Source organism: Hyperolius riggenbachi, chromosome 8 (assembly GCF_040937935.1).
Source record: "Hyperolius riggenbachi isolate aHypRig1 chromosome 8, aHypRig1.pri, whole genome shotgun sequence".
Classification (NCBI taxonomy): domain Eukaryota; kingdom Metazoa; phylum Chordata; class Amphibia; order Anura; family Hyperoliidae; genus Hyperolius; species Hyperolius riggenbachi.
Window position 1 is genome coordinate 262,623,433 of NC_090653.1, and position 23,068 is coordinate 262,646,500.

The 23,068-nt window shown below is 46.2% G+C and overlaps 1 protein-coding gene across 3 annotated transcripts in view; it reads right to left on the bottom strand.

The window, feature by feature from the left end:
* LOC137527813 (dual specificity testis-specific protein kinase 1-like) overlaps positions 1-23,068 on the bottom strand; it is a 105,091-nt gene that overhangs the window by 81,617 nt on the left and 406 nt on the right. The window contains exon 1 of one of the 3 annotated variants that reach the window (XM_068248749.1): positions 16,944-17,004. The exons of 1 other annotated variant lie outside the window; for it this stretch is intronic. In XM_068248749.1, the coding sequence (XP_068104850.1) occupies positions 16,944-16,974 (31 nt within the window). In that variant the 5' untranslated portion in view covers positions 16,975-17,004. One more of the 3 variants, XM_068248752.1, reaches the window with a different exon arrangement.

Genomic DNA, 23,068 nt, shown 5'->3' on the forward strand with positions numbered 1-23,068 from the left:
CACAGCTTTTGTTAGACGGCAACCAACGTAAAGTCCACAACCTAATGACAAACCGCTTGTTTGCTTTAAACACTAGTGGTATTAGCGACTACGGTAGCTTACATAACGCTTGCTTGTATTTCACATGCTGGTCCTTTAAAGCGGACCCGAACTCAGAACTTCCTTTCTGCTCTAAAATATAAGCAACAGCATAATAACCTTTACAGAAAAACATTTCTTTGTTACAGCTGATACAAATCCTGCAATAAATCTGCAGTGTTACTACTTCCTGCTTTCATGGACTTGGTCATGGGGTTAGCATCCTGTGTTTACAAATTAGCTGCTCTGTCAAAAAAGCCAGCTGACACAGCTAAGAGATCAAATTACAGTTGTGATAAGTCACAGATGAGGGGGAACTAGACAGGCTAAACTCTCTAAATAAGGGGTCCCCAAACTTTTTCGGCGAAGGGTCAGGTCAACATAATTCAGTCTGCTGGGGGGCCGGAACATACATAAAATTATGTTGAAAAACATTACATTGAGTATTGATACCCCCCCCCCCCCCCCCATCATGCCCGGAGGAGAACTCCCAGCAGCAGCCATTCAGTCATGCGCATCTGAAGAACGTATTTGTGCACCAGACAGTAAAGCATACCCAGGTGACAACCTGCCCTCCAGTTGGACAACAGTGTCACCTGATGCAGAATTGGATTGGAAGCCAGTGAATAACTGCTCACTGGCTTCTACAGGATGTGGAAGGGTGGTGCCAGCACTGCTATTCTATATGCGGGGCGCCGACATTTAAGGGTGCAGTGAGCCACATCTATAAGTTATACATTTTGTGTTGGGGGGGGGGGGGGGCAGTAAAAAAAAAAAGACTCCTATTAGACCTACCGGTATTGGAGTTTCTAAGCGTATTCCGGGACAACAGGAGAGATCCGGTCCCTCCTCCGGATCTGGGGAAACCATAATCAAGAAGGATTAAAAGCTCCCGCCCTCCCTCATCCCCCAGTGCATTTAAAAGTAGAACCGACAAAAAACCACCGGAAATGAAGAGAGAAATCTATACACCAACAAGTGCTCCATACTGACTCCCCCATAGAAAGGTGCCCTATAGACAGGGGCGCCGCGAGGCATAAAGCGAACCAAGCGGTCGCTTGGGGCCTCACGATCTTAGGGGCCTCGGCGGCTCTGTGACGTCGGCGTGACGTCACTTTTTCCCCGCAGGGCTGGCACTGGCAGAGCAGAGCAGGGCTACAGGAAGATGGCCGCCGCCAAAGCCCTGCTCTGGAGACTATGTCTCCAGTACAGGGCTTCGGGTGGCCATCTTCCCGTAGCCCTGCATGAATCAGCGCGGGAGATTGGAGGAGGAAGCCAGGGAGGGAGCTCCGTGGGAACTGCGCGCCTGAGGAGCCGGCCGGGAGAGGAGACGGGGAGAGAAGACTTCTGCCAGTGCCAGGTGAGTAAATTCTTTTCTTTTTGCAGCCCTAATTGCGATTGATTTCTGCTGAACTGTGCCCTAATTGCGTTTGATATCTGCTGAAAATGTGGCCCTAATTGCGAATGATTTCTGCTGAACTGTGCCCTAATTGCGTTTGATATCTGCTGAAAATGTGGCCCTAATTGCGATTGATTTCTGCTGAACTGTGCCCTAATAGCATTTGATATCTGCTGAAAATGTGGCCCTAATTGCGATTGATTTCTGCTGAACTGTGCCCTAATTGCGTTTGATATCTGCTGAAAATGTGGCCCTAATTGCGATTGATTTCTGCTGAACTGTGCCCTAATTGCGTTTGATATCTGCTGAAAATGTGGCCCTAATTGCGTTTGATATCTGCTGAAAATGTGGCCCTAATTGCGATTGATTTCTGCTGAACTGTGCCCTAATTGCGTTTGATATCTGCTGAAAATGTGGCCCTAATTGCGATTGATTTCTGCTGAACTGTGCCCTAATTGCGTTTGATATCTGCTGAAAATGTGGCCCTAATTGCGATTGATATCTGCTGAACTGTGCCCTAATTGCGTTTGATATCTGCTGAAAATGTGGCCCTAATTGCGATTGATTTCTGCTGAACTGTGCCCTAATTGCGTTTGATATCTGCTGAAAATGTGGCCCTAATTGCGTTTGATTTCTGCTGAACTGTGCCCTAATTGCGATTGATTTCTGCTGAACTCTGCCCTAATTGCATTTGATTTCGGCTGAAAATGTGCCCTAATTGCGTTTGATTTCTGCTGAAATGTGGCCCAAATTGCGTTTTTATTTTCTGGTGTCTGGGGTAACTGTTGCTGCATTTATTATTTAATGGTCATAGTTGGCTATATTTGCTGTGCTACGGTTAAGCTTCGCCCATACAATGTCATGGCCGCGCCCATCTTTCGGCGCGCTACGCGCGCCTCAATCACCCCAACATCCATTTTTTTCCCCGCAAACAGCCCCGCCCCAATCCGCCCTCCTGCTCCACCCACATGTCATGGCCACGCCCACTTATACGGGATAACCACACCCATTTTTCGCCGCGGCGCAGGATAGGGCCTCTTGCTACAGTCCGCTTGGGGCCACAAAAACCTTAGCTGCACCCCTGCCTATAGACAGGGCCGGGTTATAGGCGTTGTCCCGGAATACGCTTAGAAACTCCATTACCGGTAGGTCTAATAGGAGTCTTTCTCTAATCGCATTCCGGGACAACAGGAGAGATAGACAAGAAGTCTTTTAAACAAAAAGACCCACCTAGGGAGGGATCACTGCCTGGAGCACCTTTCTGCCAAACGACTGGTCTTGTTGAGACAACACATCCACTCTATAATGCTTGATAAACGTAGATGCCGTCGACCAGGTTGCTGCTTGACAGATCTGTTGTATCGTTGCCCCTGCTCTTTCCGCCCACGATGTAGACAAAGAACGTGTGGAGTGGGCTTTAATATCATTCGGTATAGGACAATCACTATTTTGATAGGCCAGAACTATGGCATGCTTAATCCACCTGGCTATTGTCTGTTTCGATGCCTGCTGACCCCTATTCTTGCCCGTGAACAGTATAAACAGATTACTAGACTTCCTAAATTCTCTAGATCTAGATAAATATACCAGAAGTGTACGTCTTACATCCAAACAGTGGAACTCCCTCTCTTTACTATTGGATGAATTGTTGCTAAATGATGGCAAAATAATCTCCTGAGAACGGTGAAACTCTGAAGAGACCTTAGGAAGATAGGCTGGGTCTAACCTTAGTCGAACACTATCGGGACAAATAATTAAGAACGGATCCTTAATGGACAATGCTTGCAAATCCCCTATTCTCCTTGCCGACGTGATAGCAATCAGGAAGGCCAATTTAAAGGAAAGTAGTTTGATGTCGATCTCCTCAATGGGTTCAAAGGGAGACCTCATAATGTTGTTTAGAACCAACGACAGATCCCACTGTGGGAAGATCTTCTGTTTAACAGGAGTCGATCTTTGAATAGCCTTAAAGAAATTCCTAACTAATTCCTCCTGAGCTAGGTGTCTATCTAATAAAATAGACAGGGCCGAACACTGAACCTTCAAGGTGCTAGGCGCAAGGTTCATTTCCCAGCCATCCTGAAGAAAATCTAATACTGAGCTAGTTAATTCCCTGTTTCTATCTTTAGTAGCACACCATGCCAGAAAAACCTTCCAGACCTTCCGATAAATTTTCTGAGTCACCGGCTTCCTACATTTCATAAGAGTCTCGATAACCTTCTCCGAGACACCTTTCCCTCTTAAAATTACCCTCTCAGGATCCAAGCTGCCAGTTTGAATAAGTGGGGCTTGGGATGTTTCAGGGGCCCCTGCATCAGTAGGTCCTCTTGCTCTGGGAGAGGATACGGAGGTTTCTCCGATAATCTTAGCAGGGTTGCGTACCATGACCTCTTTGGCCACATAGGGGCAATTAGAATCATCCTTACTCTTTCTTTTTGAAGTTTTACCAGTACCTGAGGAATGAGAATCAGTGGAGGAAAGGCGTAACATAGACTGAAATTCCATGGGAGACTGAGTGCGTCCAATCCCAGAGACCCTGGGCTCCTGAAAAGGGAGTAAAAAAGACTCACCTTTGCATTGTCTGGGGAGGCAAAGAGATCTATGTCCGGAACTCCGAAAATCTGTTACCTCTGAAAAAGTCTGTGAATGGAGGCTCCATTCTGACTGATTTACTTGGTGGCGGCTCAAAAAGTCCGCCTCCCGGTTCAATACTCCTTTTATGTGGATAGCAGCTAAAGACAGAACCTTTAGCTCTACCCAATCGAATATTTCTGAGGAAAGGGCCATGAGATCTCTGGATCTCGTCCCCCCTTGTTTCGATAGATAAGCCACCGTCGTGATATTGTCGGAAAAAACCAAAACGTGTCTGCTCTCTATCATTCCTTGAAATGATCTGAGAGCTTCCTGGACTGCCTTCAGCTCTCTGAAATTGGACGACTTTCTCCTTACGACAGGATCCCAGGAGCCCTGTGCATGTTGACCTTGAACTGTCGCACCCCAGCCCCATGAACTCGCATCTGAGAAGATCTGTATTGGGTTCTGCTGCCTCCACCATCTCCCCTGATGTAGATTCTCCTGAATCAACCACCAGGATAGGCTTGTTCTCACCTGCTCCGGAATGATTGTCCGGAGGTCTAGAGAGGTCTGGGACCTGTCCCAGTTTGATAGAAGATGATTCTGCAATCGCCTGGCGTGTGACTGAGCCCATATCACGGCCGGGATTGCGGCTGTAAAAAGACCCAAAAGACTCATGATCTGGCGAAGGGAACAATCCTTCGGCGTCAGAAGCCTTTCTACCTGTTTCTGAATCTTTAGAATCTTTTCCTGAGGCAGAAAAATCTTTTGCCTCACGGAATCTATGTGATAACCCAGGAAGGTTATCTGCTGAGTTGGGGTTAATGAAGACTTGGCATGATTTATAATCCACCCAACCCGAGTGAGAGACTGTATCACGATCTCTTTGTGAGCCAGTAAAAGTTCTCTTGACTGGGCAAACACCAGTAAATCGTCCAAATATGGCACGATTGAGATCTGTTGCAGTCTCAGCTCTTTCATCACCCCCGCCAGCACCTTGGTAAAGATGCGGGGGGCTGATGCAATGCCGAAAGGCAGAGCCTGGAATTGAAAATGGCGAATCCGGGAATGATCCTGGATCGCGAATCTCAAATATTTTTGATGGCCTGAAAAAATGGGTATGTGCAGATACGCGTCCTGCAGATCTATTGAAATGAAAAATTCCTGACCCTGAAGGAGAGCTCTCATGGAATAAATGCTCTCCATCCTGAATTTTTTGTAGTCCAAAAATGGATTCAGGGATTTCAGATTCAGAATGAATCGGAAATCCCCGTTTGCCTTTTTTACCAAAAACACGTGGGAATAATAACCCTGGAACTCCTCTGACCGAGGGACCTGGGTTATTACACTTTTCTCCAAAAACCTGTGGATCTCCGATTCTAGGCCCAGAGCCTTCTCTGGATCTCTCGGAATCCGATTCACAAAAATTCTGTGTGGGGGGGGGGGGGGGGGGGGAGGACAAACGGAAAATTGAAGGCGGTAACCCCGCTTTATAATTTGCAACACAAAGGGATCGGGATTCAATTTCTCCCATTCCAAATGAAAAAAGGTTAGTCTGCCCCCCACTGGAAAGACGTCATTTGTCTTGACTGGAAGGTTTGGGGTTTCCCAAAGTGAAACCCCCCCTTCCCCTTCCTTTCGGAAAGGACCACTTTCTCTGCACATTCTTATTCTTTACAGGCCAGGAAGAAGACTGATCAGTAGTTGGTTTCTTAGCCACAAAAGGTCTCTTCCCCTTCAGTACTTTCTTTTTATTCGGAAACTGCTTACCCTTCTCAGCCGACCGGGATAAGACTTTATCCAATTCGGCTCCAAAGAGAAGGTCCCCCTCAAAAGGGATGGAACATAACCTATTCTTTGAGGTTAAATCCCCCTCCCAGGTTTTCAGCCATATTGCCGGTCTGGCCGAATTAATGAGCGCCGTAGTGCGCGCCGTAATTCTGACCATTTCCGTAATCGCGTCCGCTAAAAAAGCTACTGCCCTTAGAACTACCGGTAAGGAAGCTGCATAATCTTTGGCAGGCGCCCCTTTTGAGATCTGAGAAATTAGGTTATCCATCCAAATTCGCAAGTTTCGTGAAATACATGTGGCTGAAATCCCTGGAAGGAAAGCAAATGCTGCTGACTCCCAGGCTTTCTTCAAAAGCCCCTCCACTCTTTTGTCCATAGGGTCTTTTAGGGTGCCTGCGTCCTCAAAGGATAAGTCAGAATACTTTGAATATTTGGCTAGAGCTGCATCTAGTTTAGGGCATTTGATCCATTTATCAATCTCCTCTTGAGCAAAAGGATACTTCCTCTTGGCCGATTTTGGTATAAACAAACGCCTTTCAGGGTCTTGCCATTGCGAGGAAATAATCTCCTGCAAAGATTTGTGGATAGGGAAAACCCGTCCCACGGGCCTAGCTAAACCCGAATATACGAGATCCTGGGGGGTAGGCTCAGACAAAGTTTCTTTAATCTGCTCCGTAGCATAAACCGCTTTGAGTAACTCAGAAGATTCATCTGGGGAAAACAAAAATCTAGGGGTTCGGACTAACTGCTCTGAGTCCGACTCCCCAGATTGAACCTGCTCCCCCTCCTCTAAAGAAATGATCTCAGACATGTCTTCCCCCTCCTCCTCCTCTTCCAAATCCTCCTCCCCCTCTCCCCTCAAAACATCAGTCATAGCGGAGGGACGTGATGGAAGCCCCGAAGGGCCCGGGAGAGAAACAGAGGAAGGACCAGGCCTAACCTCTGCGGGTGGAGAGATAAAGGACTCCTTAAATTTATCCAAGGTGTCCTGCATTTTAATGTTAACTGACTCCATAACTCCCTTTAAAATGCTGGAAGTCTCAGAGGCTATCAAGGCATCTATGCATGTCTGACAAGCGTTTTTAGGGGCCTCAACAGGAATCTTTACACTACAAAACCCACAACGTTTGTATTTCCTTTCCGGGGCTGTAGTTGAAGTTTTGGGCTCAGATTTTGCCTATAAATGGAGAATGAAAGACAAACCACTGAGTCTTAATTCAGTCTAAAGAAGATTAGAATAAACCTCCTCCAACGGAGGACTCACCCCACCAGAAACTGCTGCTGCCGTTTGGGGCTGAGGCTGGCTGGAAGACTTTGTCCCCTGCTGTGTGTCCATGCTGCCTCCTATGCACGGAAGACGCCAGCCACTCTTCCTCTCTGGGTTTTCTGTATTTAGAGACCTCCCCTTCCGCCGCATGTGACGTCATCACGCTCCTCGAAATACTCCGGCGTCTGACGTCACGACCTCCGCAGTTACGCCTCCCGGAAGTCCTTGCGGCCGACACACGCGCCTAGCTCAGCCGGCGTTGCGTGCGGGAGGCCGGGGAGCAGCGCTGTTCCATACCCTACTGAGGCGCTCTCTCCCCCACTGGAAACCTGGGTCCTCCGAATCCCCTCTGAAACCCCTCTCGGACCTGGCTTCCACAGAAAAAAACCTCACCCTCCGGTAAGGTAAAAAATAAAAAATGGGAGCTTCTTCTTGAAGGTGTTTCCTGGAGGGAAACACAGATGAACTGAGGGATGAGGGAGGGCGGGAGCTTTTAATCCTTCTTGATTATGGTTTCCCCAGATACGGAGGAGGGACCGGATCTCTCCTGTTGTCCCGGAATGCGATTAGAGAAAAAAAGCCTCGGAGGGCCGCATTCAGCCTGCGGTTCGTAGTTTGAGGACCACTGCTCTAAATACATACAGGGTCCATTTCTCTAGGTTTTCCCTTCTGTCCTGTGCAAGAGTTCAGGTCCACTTTAACCTTTTGGGGACCGTCTCTATTAGATCCTACACCGCACTTGTGGCTGTTCTAGCCTGATGCGGTGTAGGATCTACGCCACCCACCATTACCACTCCTGATGCGATCGTGCGCACCTGGAAGGGGGGATTAAGCTGTCCTATGACAGTTTACATCTCCCCTCAGTGATCAGAAGTCATCACGTATGGCTTCTGATCACTATGATTGCCGGCAGAGCTGCGGTGGGGGGGGGTGAAGAGGATCAACTAACCTCCCTGCCATTCCCCCGACAATCAGCGCTCCCCACTCGCTCTGACGTCAGTGCCGGGTCCCAGCTTGATGACGACATCAAGCCGCAACCCGGAACTGAGCGGCAGTACGAGCGGAGATGCCGGCCAGAGCGGAGGGGTCCACAGCTGCTCATCGCTGGAGCCTGGGAGGTGAGGAAAAAATGACACCATGCCAAGCTAGCTCTAAGACGGATCCGGCTGCCTGACCCACGAAATGCGCCCCAGCATGCAAATTCGCCTGGTCCTTAGGGGGGGTTAGGCGGCCGGTCCCCAAAGGGTTAAAGAGGCCCTGTAGTGACATATAGTAGAATGCAGACAATTATTTAAGATACCCACTTTTACAGTAATTTTCCTTGTTTCAGCATCAGAGACACTTCCTATAGCTATGTATTGCTGTATATTGGTATGTAGCCCTGCCCTTCCAGTGATGCTTAGCCTAGGCTGTTTAGCTATGCAGAATTTTCCTCCCAGAGCATTCTGGGAGACCAGATATATTTTCTACTGGCTTCGTTACCCTCAGTAATGAAACATTCTGCAGAGCTGCACCTGACAGGACTGAAGATGTCACCGCCTGAGATAAATGTCAGAATGTAAATCAGGGAGAGGAAAGATTTTACAATGGGTAAACACTGACTAAATTAATAAATGAATATTAATTTGTATTCATTAGGTTCTTTTCACTCCAGTGCCTCTATAAAGAACATCAGAAACCGAGGACCCAGGAAGCTGGTACCACATCCGACACGGAATACTGCCCAGCAACCAGCCGTACTCTCCTGTCTCCAGGCAACCCGGCAACCAGGCGTACTCTCCCGTCTCCAGGCAGCCCGCCTTGTGCTGATCTCACTACATGACAGCAGATCTGTTATCTCCCAAATTATTAGTCACAGGAAGAGGAGGCTGGAGATGCCACAGATTGGCAAGGTGACAGACTGACATGTCATGTCATGTGCAGCAACTGAAACATGGAGAACACCACAAGTGAACAACGCCATAAGCGTGCAGACATGCAGATCGCCACACCGCACACACACAGCCGGTGCCGACTGCAGAATCTGGTGCCTGTCTGTAATACAGAATCCCATCTTCTGCTTCCTTTTGGTGTAGGTAAGGAGCTATGGGCCCCAGTGCAAGTTTTACACACACCCCCAGCACTCTATACATAATTGATATGGCACACCAAAACCTGCCAAGGACAGCCACAGTGTCAGAGGTGCAAGAAGGGGATGGAGGATGGTTTGTTAGTGATTACCACTATTCAAAGCGTCTATAGGAGTGATTATTACAAGCACAGGACCAATAGAGAGCTAATACTATGCTTAAAGGAAGGCCCCTTTGTCCCAAGGGCCCCAGTGCGGTCACAACCTCTGCAGCCCCTATTGCTACACCACTCCAGGACCTCAGACTGTTCTAATGTTATCTGTAAATCTTGGATATTTGCCACCAAAGACAATTGACCATGATCATTTTAGGTGAAAGTTAGGTGCAATTACAGGTGGGCCTTCTGTCCACTTCTTAAAGTTTGTGGCATCACCCTCTGCAATCCACTGTAATGAACTGATGTCACCCGACAGTTCTTGTCTTTATATCTCACTGACCAACCCCCTTTCCACCCCCCCTATACACACACACACACACACACACACACACACACACACACACACACACACACACACACACACACACACACACACCTGTTGAATGATCGTGCCTAGACTGTCACCCGGAACAATAAATATGATTGTTTGAGGGCTAAACTGAGCTTCTGTGGATAGCCTAAAGAGGCACTGTAGTGACATATAGTAGAATGCCGATAACTGTTTGCGACGCCCACTGTGTGACATCACACACATGCTGCTCATCCTTCCATTGTCGTCCCCGCATAGCAACACACTGCATCGTCAGCTACACAGCTAACACGTGTGTGTGCAGCCCTGACCAGTGATGTCGCCCAAGGGGATCAGGCCCTGATCCCCAACAGGCGACATCTCTCAAGGGTGTGTACGCACTTTAAGAGGACTATATGCATTGAGCTTTCCATTTGATTTCAAAATCTATTGCCTCACCTTGTCTGATCTCATTTCGATTGATTTCTACCTACAATTGATTTTAAAGATCGGACAGAGCGAAAAGGTTTGCATTGACTGTGGGCAGGTGGAGTGGTAGTCAATCAACGGACATCGAACAGTAAAATGCTGCAGTTCTATTCATTTTAAATAGATTTCCTGCTGAAATCTACTGAATATCAATGGGCAATAAGTGGAAGGATTTAAACTCTCAGAGAGGAATTAATCGTTTTGCAGCATCAGATGGATGTTTCTAAGTTATGCCGCTTTAAGAGCCAATTAGGTGGCTCCTAGTCACAGAATAGCTATGACCAATTGCAGCTAGTAAGGAGCAAAAACAAATAAAAAATTAGCCCCTCCCAGGAGGCAGAAGTTGGGATTAGCAAATCAAAGATTCTAGTGGCTGTTCCAATTAAGGCCTCTGTTTATTTCAAAGTTATACCAACGAGGGGAAATGTTATTTATACAGTAGGTAATCAGTGAACATGTTACAACACAAATTATCCAAACACTGGAAACCACCTCTTGATTTTCTCACTGCAGATTTTGCATAAAGCAACCTGATAGAATGTCCCGGCACAGCGCTCATTCAGAATATCTACCCCCCCATATAAAACATTCTTTTGTTGTCCATAGCTTATGTTTTACAAGCGTGCGTTTTATAGCGTTGGTAGAATTGATATACTGTATAAAAAGAAAGCCCCAATTGTCACCTAAACAACAATACATTGGTTGTCTAGGTTGACTATAAAATCAAGGTGCAGTTACCAGGCAATACTAAAAAAAAGGGGTTGGGCTTGATATATTTAAAAGTATAACAAATGTATAGTTTTCAAAAATAAATCCCTTCAGTTTAGCTCTGTACATTACAAGGATTACCATCAATCATTTGTCCAGCTTGCTTACCTCATTTCTATGTTTATACAAAACATGGCTCATTCTGTAATGTTCGTAACAGAAACCGCCACATGGGTGTGTCCCCCAGCCTCCTGCCAGCCACAGGATTAATCCACAGAGCGCAACAAGGGCCCTCGGTGTGTGCAGCGGATTGCTCAGGCAACAAGCAAGGGATTTCTGGGCAGTCTGGTCTCTAGACAAAGTCATGTTGACATTGTTACTAAGAAGCACAATTTGAGCTTACTGCAGATTTTGACCCTGAATTATCCAGGGGATTCCCTCCACTAAGGTGACCATCTAAATTGGGCACTTTTTCCCTTACAGGTACACTTTTAGGGCTTGTTCACACATCAGGCGTTTTGTGTATTTTTTGAGCGCCAGCGAGTTTGAAAGCCGCCTTAAAAGCGCTTGTACAATGAATCCTTATGGGACAGTTCATATCGGCGCGTTTCGTCCACTTTCCGCACAGCAAAGCGCTGCATCTACCATTTTCGGGGCAATTTTGCTACAATCAAAAAGGTATAGGAAAAACGCAAAACTGTTACAAATTGATTTATCCGGCGATCGTGTCAGAAAGTGAAAAAAGCCAAATCGCTCTGCTAAAGCGCTTTACAAAAAACCGCAGCGCCCACCCGAGCGCCGGGAGGGAAAAGAAAAAGCAAAAAAAAACCAAACACATCGCCCACAAAATCGATTAATTGCTGACGTTTGCAATTTCTATTTTAGATGTGAACAAAGCCTCAGTTACACATGGATCTATGATATACGGATTATGACCATAAATGCAAAAATGATCGACCCCCTATCTGACAACAGATATTTACTGAGCATCGATCGATCCGCAATCTTCCACCAATCTTAGGGACAGACCTACTATGAAGCCAACATGGTAGCCTAACATGAAGCCGCGTGACCAAACACCGCCCCAGCCCCCCCTACCCCCCCCCCCCACCCCTAGATTTTCACGTCATTCTAACAGTTTGGGCCACCTGGCACCTGCCTCCTCTCTCCCAGCTGCCTTCAGACACACACACCCTCCTCATTTAGGCATCCCAGAACCCCCTTCTCATTTGACTGTTGGCACCTGCCGCCCTTCCCTATGACATCATAAGCAGGTGAGGTGTCGCCTCTTCTTGAGGCGGGCTGCGGCAAAACCCCATCACCGACGAGAGATAACCATGACCAGCCAGAGGGAAAGCATTGGCAAGTGACCAATCAGGCGGGGTTGCTGGCACCAGACCTTCCAATCACAGCCGCCCGCAGTTCCTTTTGCTAAATGCTGCCGATTGTCTTGCGGGCGGGACCACAGCACCGTCATTGGGCCAACCACTGCACTCGATCGCCAGCAGTGACATCTGATAGGTCCCTACTACTGACTGAGTGCAGTGATTGGTCGCATGCCAAAGCTTCCCCTCTGACTGGTCGGTGATGGGGTTTATATGCAAAGCAGGACATTTCGGTGCACGGTCTGGGCGCTGCCATAGACACAACTGACTATTAAAAGGCAGAAATTACAAATGCATTTGAGAACACTAAATTGTTCGGCCATCATTATTGGCCAATATCAATTATGAAAAAACGACTAATGTATGGATACCTTAATTTAGGATCTTCCTCTCAACATAAAATAATTAGATTGCAGCTGCGTCTCGACGTTGACAAATGAGGATCCCTTGCTTGCCAATTCCGTACGAATCGCTTCCAGCCCGGAGCCAGCAATTATCCTCTGTTTTAACTTCCACCCTTGTTTGGCATCAGTAGTAACACCCGGAGCCCCCGGGGGAGGCAACACCACGTGAGAATAGACGACACGCAATGTAACAAAATCGCCAGCCAAAAACAATTACCACAGCGGCTTCGCTGGCAGCACTAAATCACACGGAGGGGCGTGGCGCAACGTACCTACCTTTGCTAAGCGTTGGCAGTCGCCGCGTTCCTGAGAATGATGCCCGTCCGCTGGCTCAGAATGACTCACATCGCAGAGGCGCGAGGAACAGAGAATCGCGTGCAACAGCGACACAGCCACTTCCTAGTGAGCAACACCTTAAGACTTCCTACTGGACGCAATGTACACTTCTAAAGCCTGCGCAACACAACATGACTGATCGCAAAGGCTACTTCCAGTGATATAACGGATGACCTCAGAGCCACGCTGCAAAACAAAACCACCGGAGGAGTAACAACTTACGCAATACAGCATAAGAGAACGTGATAATTATAGTGATATAACTGATTATATCAGAGTCGTACCAAAAAAATGTTAAAGGAGACCTAATAATATAATCCGAACATTTATTTAGCACTTTTCTCCTGTCGGACTCAAAGCACTCAAGAGCTGCAGCCACTGGGAGGCGCTCAGGAGGCCACCCTGCAGTGTTAGGGAGTCTTGCCTTGAACTCCTTACTGAATAGGTACTGACCCTAGCCAGGATACGAACCCTGGTCTCCCATGTCAAAGGCAGAGCCCTTAACCAGTACTCTATTCAGCCCCCTAGACCTGAATTCAGAACTCTCTGCTCTAAAAAATACACATTATAATAACCTTTACTCAAAAAACATTTGTTTGCTACAGCTGATCAAAATCCTAAAATAAATCTGCACAGTTTCTACTTCCTGATTCATCAAAGCAGACATATTGTTTACAGCAAGTGCTTTCAAATGAGCTTATCTGCCATCTCTGCCATAGGCAGTCATGTGACACAGGGGAGTGATCAAATTACAACTAGTGATTACAAACAAATGAGGGGAAATTACACAGGAAAAAAGGTACATTTCTGTTAGGTTTTCCTTGTGTCCTATACAAGAGTTCAGGTCCACTTTAAAGCTAATGTTAAGCTGGGAAAAAAAAAATAAAAATAAAAACAGATACTCACCTAAGGAAAGGGAAGGCTCTAGGTCTTATAGAGCCCCGTATTTCAGCAATGTCAGCCTGGTTTGAATCTCCCGCCAAAAGAGGCTGCGGATGGGCCGCTCTGTACTGCACGAGTGAGCTTCTTCCAGTCCCTTGCAATCCTTGTCCCTTGCAGTTGTTCTGCTTTGCGCCAATCAGCAGCTGTGCCCTTCTGAAAGCTGCATGATCATGCCCCTGTGGACAGGAACATTCTGCACTTGCGCAGTTCATAACAGTTCCAACTGCGCATGCACCAAACCCTGCTATGGGAGCATAACCAAGGTGGCGGGCACTGCGACTGGCCCAGTCAGCCATCTTTTGGAGGGGCACAGCGGCTGAATGTAACAGAGGGGAACAATGGCAAGGGACCAAGAGGACTGCAGGGGCATAGGTAAGTTAAACTAGCCACTTTCATTTCATTTTAGTTACCCTTTAAAGAGACACTGAAGCGAAAAAAAAAATGATATTATGATTTGTATGTGTAGTACAGCTAAGAAATAAAACATTAAGATCAGATACATCAGTCTAATTGTTTCCAGTACAGGAAGAGTTGAGAAACTCCAGTTATCTCTATGCAAAAAAGCTATTAAGCTCTCCGACTAACTTAAAGGGGTTCTGTGGGGGGTTGCGGAGGAGAAAAACAGACACTTACTTTGGGCTTCTATCAGCCCCGTGCAGCGGTAATGTCCCACGCCGTCCTCCTCCCATCTGCCGTTCTCCGCTGCCGGCCCCGGTCTAAGTGGCATGGGATCCAACTGCGGCTGCGCTAGAGTGGCCGCGCACCCGCTCGCTTCCGCCTGCGTCATCGGAAGCTTACTGCGCAAGCGCAGTACAAGAACCCGTTGTACTGCGCCTGCGCAGTAAGCCTCAGATGACGCGAGCGGAGGCGCGGCAACGCGCATTATTCGTCTGTGTGACAGCCGAATAATAGCCCGGTGCCGGCTGCGGGGAACGGCGGATGGGAGCAGGACGGCGTGGGACATTACCGCTGCAGGGGGCTGATACAAGCCCCAGGTAAGTGGCAGTTTTTCGCCTCAGAAACCACCACAGAACCCCTTTAAGGTAGCCATACACTGGTCGATTTGCCATTGCCCTCTATTTGAACTTCCTGGTCACTGCAGTGACACAGGAAGCGCCGGGATGGAGCTGGAACAGAGCGGTGCAGCGCGGAGAAGACGCCCGGGAACCAGCGTCATGTATATCGGATCGGCCGCCGCTAGCGACGCGCACCCTACCCGCGGGCGATCGAGGGTAATTTCCCGCACGGCACGATCGATGGACCGATCCGATTTCGGGAGGAAATCGTATCGGCGGGTGCGTTTAGCGCGAACGATTGGCAGCAGATTCGATCCCAGGATCGAATCTGCTGTCGAAACGGCCGCGAATCGGGCCAGTGTATGGCCACCTTTAGTCGTGGAGAGGGCTGTTAATTGACTTTTATTATCTCAACTGTAATTGAACTGTTTACTTTTCCTCTGCCAGAGGAGAGGTCATTACTTCACAGACTGCTCTGAAAGACTCATTTTGAATGCTGAGTGTTGTGTAATCTGCACATATTATAGAGTGATGCAATGTTAGAAAAAACACTATATACCTGAAAATAAAAGTATGAGAATATTTTCTTTGCTGCTAATCTTCTAGTAATTATTCATAGTACACAACCAATTCATTATATCATATGTTTTTTTTCGCTTCAGTGTCTCTAACTCAACTTATGCAACACGAATGACTGAGCGACACCAAGCTTGAAACAGAGTCAATGCAATGCAGTGTTCTCCCCAGGATCTTTTAGCCGGGTGCTCCACCCAGCTAGTTTTGGTGAGCACCCGGCTGTCATCGGCTCACCACCTCTCCTCTGTTGTAAGCAGAGTTGTGCAGAAAAGCTCCGGCCTTCCATTCTCTCATATCGCAAATTCTGATAAAAACAGCCCAATTCAGTCGCCGGCAACAGCTGGAAGCCGAATTCCATCTTACCCACAACTCAATGGCAGCCTGGGGAGGGGAATAGTAATGAATGCCGGCCAGGACTATTATAAGGAGGAGAAAAACTGTATTCAAGATTACAGTCATTCTTGAGGTTGCACTGTAAGCGAGGGCTGTAACATCATTTGACGGTAGAGCTAGCACTGTGGGGGTCACAGGGTCATTGCTAATCATCACAACATTAGCTAACTAAGCATTAGAGGCAGTCGGTGAACTGCTAGTGGAGGTGGAGACTTAGCAACTGCCGTTCAGGAAATGCTTTTGAAAGCAATGGAAACTCTGAGAATCCACCATGAGATGAACTAGTCCAAAACCTGTCAGTTCTGTCGCATTTTAACTGCTCACTTTTTTCACTGGAGTGGTCCTTTATGACTGGGAGGGCCAGGTACAATACACAGCAACATACTGTATACATATAGGAAGTGTTCTTGATGCTGAAACCAGGAAAATGAATGTAAAATTGGGTATATGGAATAAGGTGTTATATTCTACTATACATCAATGCAGTAGGATTAGCCATACTATGCCAGGGTTAAAACACATATAGAAGTAGATAAATACTTGATCTACTTACATAACATGTATTGTACTGTCTACGTTTTGATTTCAGTGAATGTTATATAGTAAATGAAGAGACTTCTGTTCCTGGTGGAACCATGACTTTTGCCCACAGTTTAGGCTAAATCCTGATGTCATTTCTGCCCTTTACTTTTTTTTGCTTTTTTCCTCCAATCGCTAAGTCACCTCAGCCTTGCTTGTAAACACAAGTGAGCAGGGGATCGTGTTTCAGATAGGCAGCTAGACAGGGAAGTAAATGGAAGAGGAGGAATATATTATAGATAAAAAAAAAACCAGCATGCAACTGTTTGGCACTGACTATTCAAGGGCCAGTGCTCCTTAAAGAGGAACTGTCGCGAAAATCTTAAAATCCTTACAAATAAGAAGTTCATATCTTCCAGAGTAAAATGAGACAAATTACCTTTCGCCTATGTTGCTGTCACTTACAGTAAGTATTAGAAATCTGACATTACCAACAGATTTTGGGCTAATCCATCTCTCCATAGGGGATACTCAGCATGGCCTTTATTCTTTATGGCCTTTATTCTTTATAAAGACATTCTCTGAAAAAGATGTATACAAAGATGCTGCCCAGCCTCCCTGCACACTATTTTGGCAGTTGGACGGAGCAATTGAAATTCAATAAGTACTTAGAAAAGAAAACCCTGAGAACCCCCCCCCCCCCATTTGAAGATGGGCTAGTACAAAATCAGTCAGATTTCTACTACTTACTGTAAGTGACAGCAACATAGGAAAAAAGTAATTTATGGTTCATTTTCCTCATGTATTGTACTGTCCACGTTTTCAGTGAATTTTATATAGTAAATGAAGAGAATTCTGTTCCTGGTGGGAACCATGTCTTTTGCCCACAGTTTGAGGCTAAATCCTGATGTAACTTCTGCCCTTTACTCCTCCAATTGCCGAGTCACCTAAGCCTTACTTGTAAACAGACAGGATCATGTTTCAGCTAAGCAGGGAAATAAAGGGAAGAGGAGGAATATATTATAGATAAAAAGAATCCCCAGCATGCAACTGTTTGGCAATGGCTATTAAAGGGCCAGTGCTCCCAAGGTATGTGATAACTCCAAACTATAACAGCAGAAAAAGTTTTGAACGTTTTGAATGCAGGATTAGCATCTTTAGCACTTAATACACTCAGACCAGTTTCTGTTGAAATTTGATTTTTATGATGACAATCCCGTTTTAAAGCTCTGCTCAGGGTCCCTTTAAGCCTCGACCTAAATACAGGTATTTAGATGAACCCAGCATCCAGTTTCCTCACCGCTAACTTATATTTAGATATAATATTCAATCATATTATTCAATGCCACCGTTAATTATCTACATGAGACAATGAGGGTGAGGTTGGCACAAGCGGAGGTGAATACAATCCAGTTACGTGGCGAACATGCGCAGTGCATGGAGTGGAAAGTTAAGCTACAAACAATACGGTACAAATGCTGAATTAGCCGGAGCGGCGGGCAGACTGTTTATCCCCCGCCAGCCTAGCGGGACAAAAACACACAGCAGATTAGATTCTACTAGAACTGGCCTCTCGTTTAACCACTTGTGGCTCACGTTACGCATAGCGAGCGGCCCGGCTTGTAGCTTAGTGCCGGATAGGTGCCCACCGGATAGCATCTGGCTAAACGTGGCAGTAACACCACTAGTAACCACGGCAGCCGAACATCAGACACGGCCGAGAAAAACGTTATCGTCGTCGGAAAAAAAACCCAGCAGTTTGCCTTTTTGCCGAATGCTATCCGGCTTTTGTCCGTTTCGAATTACAATGAATACATCCAATTAGCCACTTAAATATTTCAACAGCTCAATACTGATGCCCACACACACACGTGGATCGTGTTACTCAGGAGGCAAGGTGAGCAGCATAATCCCAGCTAGAGACCATTTACAGACATTGAAAAGGGAACGCTGCTGCCCAAACTAGCGGTCCACAGATGGCCAAGGTGAAAATAAACTGAGGAGATTTAATAAAAAAAATAAAAAAAAATTGTATTTATCCTTCTAATCCTAAAAATGACTTTTTTGTCAGATATCCCATGGTTTCATTTTATATTTCAACATTCACAGAGTATACTGTAGTAGTAATGTTTTATTGCCTCTAATCAATAGCAGTCTACAGTATTAAGTGTCTCGGAGTTAAAATACATGGATTATTGACCTTTTTCTACCCCTGCCCTCAGTTGTATTCTGCCAGGAAAACTTTTATTGCTGTTATCTGCTTATCAGTAAGGTTTATTATATTCCCAACAAAGTACCAGCAAGACAGAAGCTGTCACTTGCATGCCTAGAAATTAACTATTTCAGGCAGCAAAACAAACAGCCTGGAAGTGAATATGTTTTGTACTGTACAGAGGAGTATGGGAGGCAGGGCCAGGCACCAGAAGTGGAGTGATACATGGTATTTGAGATGGCTTCGCGGGACAAGGCTGTGCAGGTAAATGCAACTTTTTTTATTTATTTTTTTTCCCCAGGAACGCTGCTGGTTTCATATTTTTACTATGGAGGTACTATAGTGACATATTAGAATGCAATAAATTTAGGATATCCACCTTCCATTATCTATATATTGCTGTAATTTGGTATGTAGCCCCACCCTCCCAGTGATGTCACAGCCTTGGCTGTTTAGCTATGTGACAGCTGCAGTACTTCATTGGTCTGTTTCCATTTTGCATAAATGTACATACAATTCCCTTTTTTTTTTTTCAAACAATTTGAAATTATTAGCATTTTGCTGATCACGCCTAAAGCAGGGATTACTTGGATACCAACAAATAACAAAAACAAATCGTCTCACACATTGAGCAAAATCAAAATCAACAGGAAGAACGTTTGGTTTGGCCACTTGCAAGTTCCATGTGAACTGTATTATATTTGCATGCAAGTCACTGAAGAGCTCTAGTCATGAGCAGGGCCAAGGCATATCCTGGCAACTTTCAAATTCAAACCCAGGTGAGATTAAACCCTCCCAACTTTCGGAGATAAGAAAGAGGGACACTTAAGCCACGCCCTGACACACCCCTAATCACACCCCTGGCACACCCGTAGTCATCCATATCAAAGATTTCATAAGAAAAATATGTTTTATAATTCAGAGCAACCTGGTCCTTTCTATCGTGGTTCATTTTCCTTCATATTAACATTTGAAAATAAGAAATATGTCAATTTAAAGAGAACCCGAGGTGGGTTTGAAGAATATTATCTGCATACAGAGGCTGGATCTGCCTATACAGCCCAGCCTCTGTTGCTATCCCAAACCCCGCTAAGGTCCCCCTGCACTCTGCAATCCCTCATAAATCACAGCCACGCTGCTGACAAACAGCTTGACAGAGCTGGCTGTGTTTATCTATATAGTGTCAGTCTGCTGTTCTCCCCGCCTCCTGCAGAACTCCGGTCCCCGCCTGCATCCCTTCCCTCCCTGCTGATTGGAGGGAAGGGACAGGGGCAGGGACTGGAGCTATGCAGGAGGCGGGGGAGCAGCTGAGACTGGCACTACAGATGTAAACACAGCCTCACAGCATGGCTGTGAATGATTTATGAGGGATTGCAGAGTGCAGGGGGACCTTAGTGGGGTTTGGGATAGCAACAGAGGCTGGGCTGTATAGGCAGATCCAGCCTCTGTATGCAGATAACATTCTTTAAACACACCTCTGGTTCTCTTTAAAGGATGAGAATAAAGTTTAAAATCAAACATGTTTCAGTAGAAAATTACATGTATTTACATAGATCTGTACAGGAGTCCTGAAAGAGGGACAGAGGGATTTACTTACCAAAGGTCTGTTCCTCAAAAAGAGGGACAGTTGGGAGCTATGTGAGAGGGCTATGGAGGCAGACATTTATTTCCTTGTAAACAATACCACTTGCCTGGCAGCCCTGTTGATCTTCTGGCATACGTAGTGTCGAAGTCAAATCCCTGAAACAAGCATATAGCTAATCCAGTAAAACCTTGCTCACGTTTGTGTGTCAGAGTACCTTTTCTGCATGCTTGTTCAGGGTCTATGGCTTAAAGTATTAGAGGCAGAGGATCAGCAGGACAGCCAGGCAACTGGCATGGTTTAAAAGGAAATAAATATGGCATTTCCATGGATGTTAAAGGGAACATAAGGCAAGAGGGATATGGACCTTTGAGAGAAGAACTTTACTGAGTGAAACAAAATGATTAAAACTGCTTATAGAGACACTGAAGCGAACAAAAAAATAAAATATGATATAATGAATTGTATGTTTAGTACGGATATTACTAGAACATTAGTAGCAAAGGAAATATTCTCATTTTTATTTTCAGTTAGATTTTTTTTTTTTTAATAACCTTGCATCATTCTCTAATATTTGCAGTTTACACACTACTCAGCATTCTAAATGATTTTACAGAGCAGGCCAGCAAACTTTTGACCTGTCCTCTGGAGAGAAAAAGAAAATACAGTGACTGACAGTTGAGATGACAAGTTTCAGAAGACAGAGCTCTCTGGGACTTTGAAAGACGTAGAGCTCAATGGCTTTTTTGCATGGAAAACAACCGGAGTTTCCTAACTCTTCCTGTACTGGAAACAATATGAGACTTATGTCTCTGCTCCTAATGTTTTATTTCTTAGCTGTACTACACATACAAACCATTATATCAATTTTGTTTTTCGCTTCAGTGTCTCTAAATTTTACAATATTCACTAGCAAATTATTTAGTCAGCGTTTGCCCATTGCAAAATCTTTCCTCTCCCTGATTTACATTCTCAAAAATGTATCACGGACGGCGACACCTTTACTGCTGGCAAAGTGCATTGCTATGTAATGTTCTGGAGTTTTTGGCGTTTTATTTGCAGACTTGTGTGACATCATAGCCTACTTTTAAAGTGGCACTCTGCCCAGTGCTATACAGAGGTTATGGAGAGGAAATGTGGTAGGTGGCACAAGTCACTAAAAGTTACAGAATTAGGTTTTGAGCTAAACCAGCAAAAGGTGCACCAGCATGTTTCCATTCTACTCCAAATCTACACAAAATGAGAAATAGTTTGAGAAACGCACAAAAAACACACATGCTGTATGATCGTACAGAGCAGAATTATCCACCAGGCAACCTAGGCAGGTGCTTGGGGTCTAGTGGGTGTCAAGGTGCTCACCTGCCGCCTCCTTTGACCTCTCTTCACTTTAGCTTACCAAAAGGAACAAAAAGTGGTACCAAATCTACTACCTTGCCTAGGACCCAATTACATCTAAAGTGGTCCAAAAACTCAGCAGTTCCTCTTTGCTCTAAAAGATAATTTACAGCATAAAAATCTACGACCGCAAGATTTTTTTAAAAAAATTTTTTTAGAACAGCAATCAGTTAACCTAACTCCTTGCTAGAGGTGATAACATTATCTTTTGTTTACATTCCTATTTTGCTACGATTAGTATACAGCCAGCAGGTGCTGACACTGAACTGCACTGAGCAGAGAAGCAGAGAGAGGTGAGAAATGATCATTAGATTTTAATATATAATTACAGCAGCTATGAATAAAATGCAAAGTAGGAAAGCACATTTATTTTGAATGTTATGTCAGAGTTGATCTCACTTGAATCCTTCTCTGTGCTCATATATTATTACAGAGTAATATTAATCGGATTCCATATTAACCTCCCGATCTAGCAATACCTTCATCGCAAATAATTTTTGGGGGGTTTGTTGGGAGGTTTTGGAATCTGATATTTTGAGGGCTGAACTCTGAACAGCAGGGCTGTCCCTGGATAGAGACGGGGAAATAACGTTTTTGTAGATTTTTTATTTCTAGAAAACAGAATTAACCAGGACAGCTTTGAATCTTTGCATGCGACTAGTCAAATTTGGAAGCAAAATATTAATTAACTGACAACTTGATTGGTTTATCAGGGTGTCAGATAATGAATCACTGACTTTATAAATCTAATTAGCCCCGTACACAAATCCAGTTTAGCATCCACTAATTCCGGTAATTGTAGATCAAACAGAACTAGAAGGATACATTAACTCACATCAGGAGGGAACGCCGGGACGGTCCCCGGGGACCGGGAGGGAAACGCCGGGACGGTCCGCGGGGACCGGGAGGGAAACGCCGGGACGGTCCGCGGGGACCGGGAGGGAAACGCCGGGACGGTCCGCGGGGACCGGGAGGGAAACGCCGGGACGGTCCGCGGGGACCGGGAGGGAAACGCCGGGACGGTCCGCGGGGACCGGGAGGGAAACGCCGGGACGGTCCCCGGGGACCGGGAGGGAAACGCCGTGACGGTCCCCGGGGACCGGGAGGGAAACGCCGGGACGGTCCCCGGGGACCGGGAGGGAAACGCCGGGACGGTCCCCAGGGATCGGGGGGGAAACGCCGGGACGGTCCCCAGGGGGAAAACGTCGGGACGGTTCCCGGGGGGAAACCGCCGAAACGGTCCCCGGGGTCCGGGAGGGAAAACGCCGGGACGGTCCCCGGGGTCCGGGAGGGAAACGCCGGGACGGTCCCCGGGGTCCGGGAGGGAAACGCCGGGACGGTCCCCAGAGATCAGGGGGGGAGAAACGCTGGGACGGTCCCCGGGGATCCGGATGGAACACTGGGCATTGGGCAACTATGTAACTAAA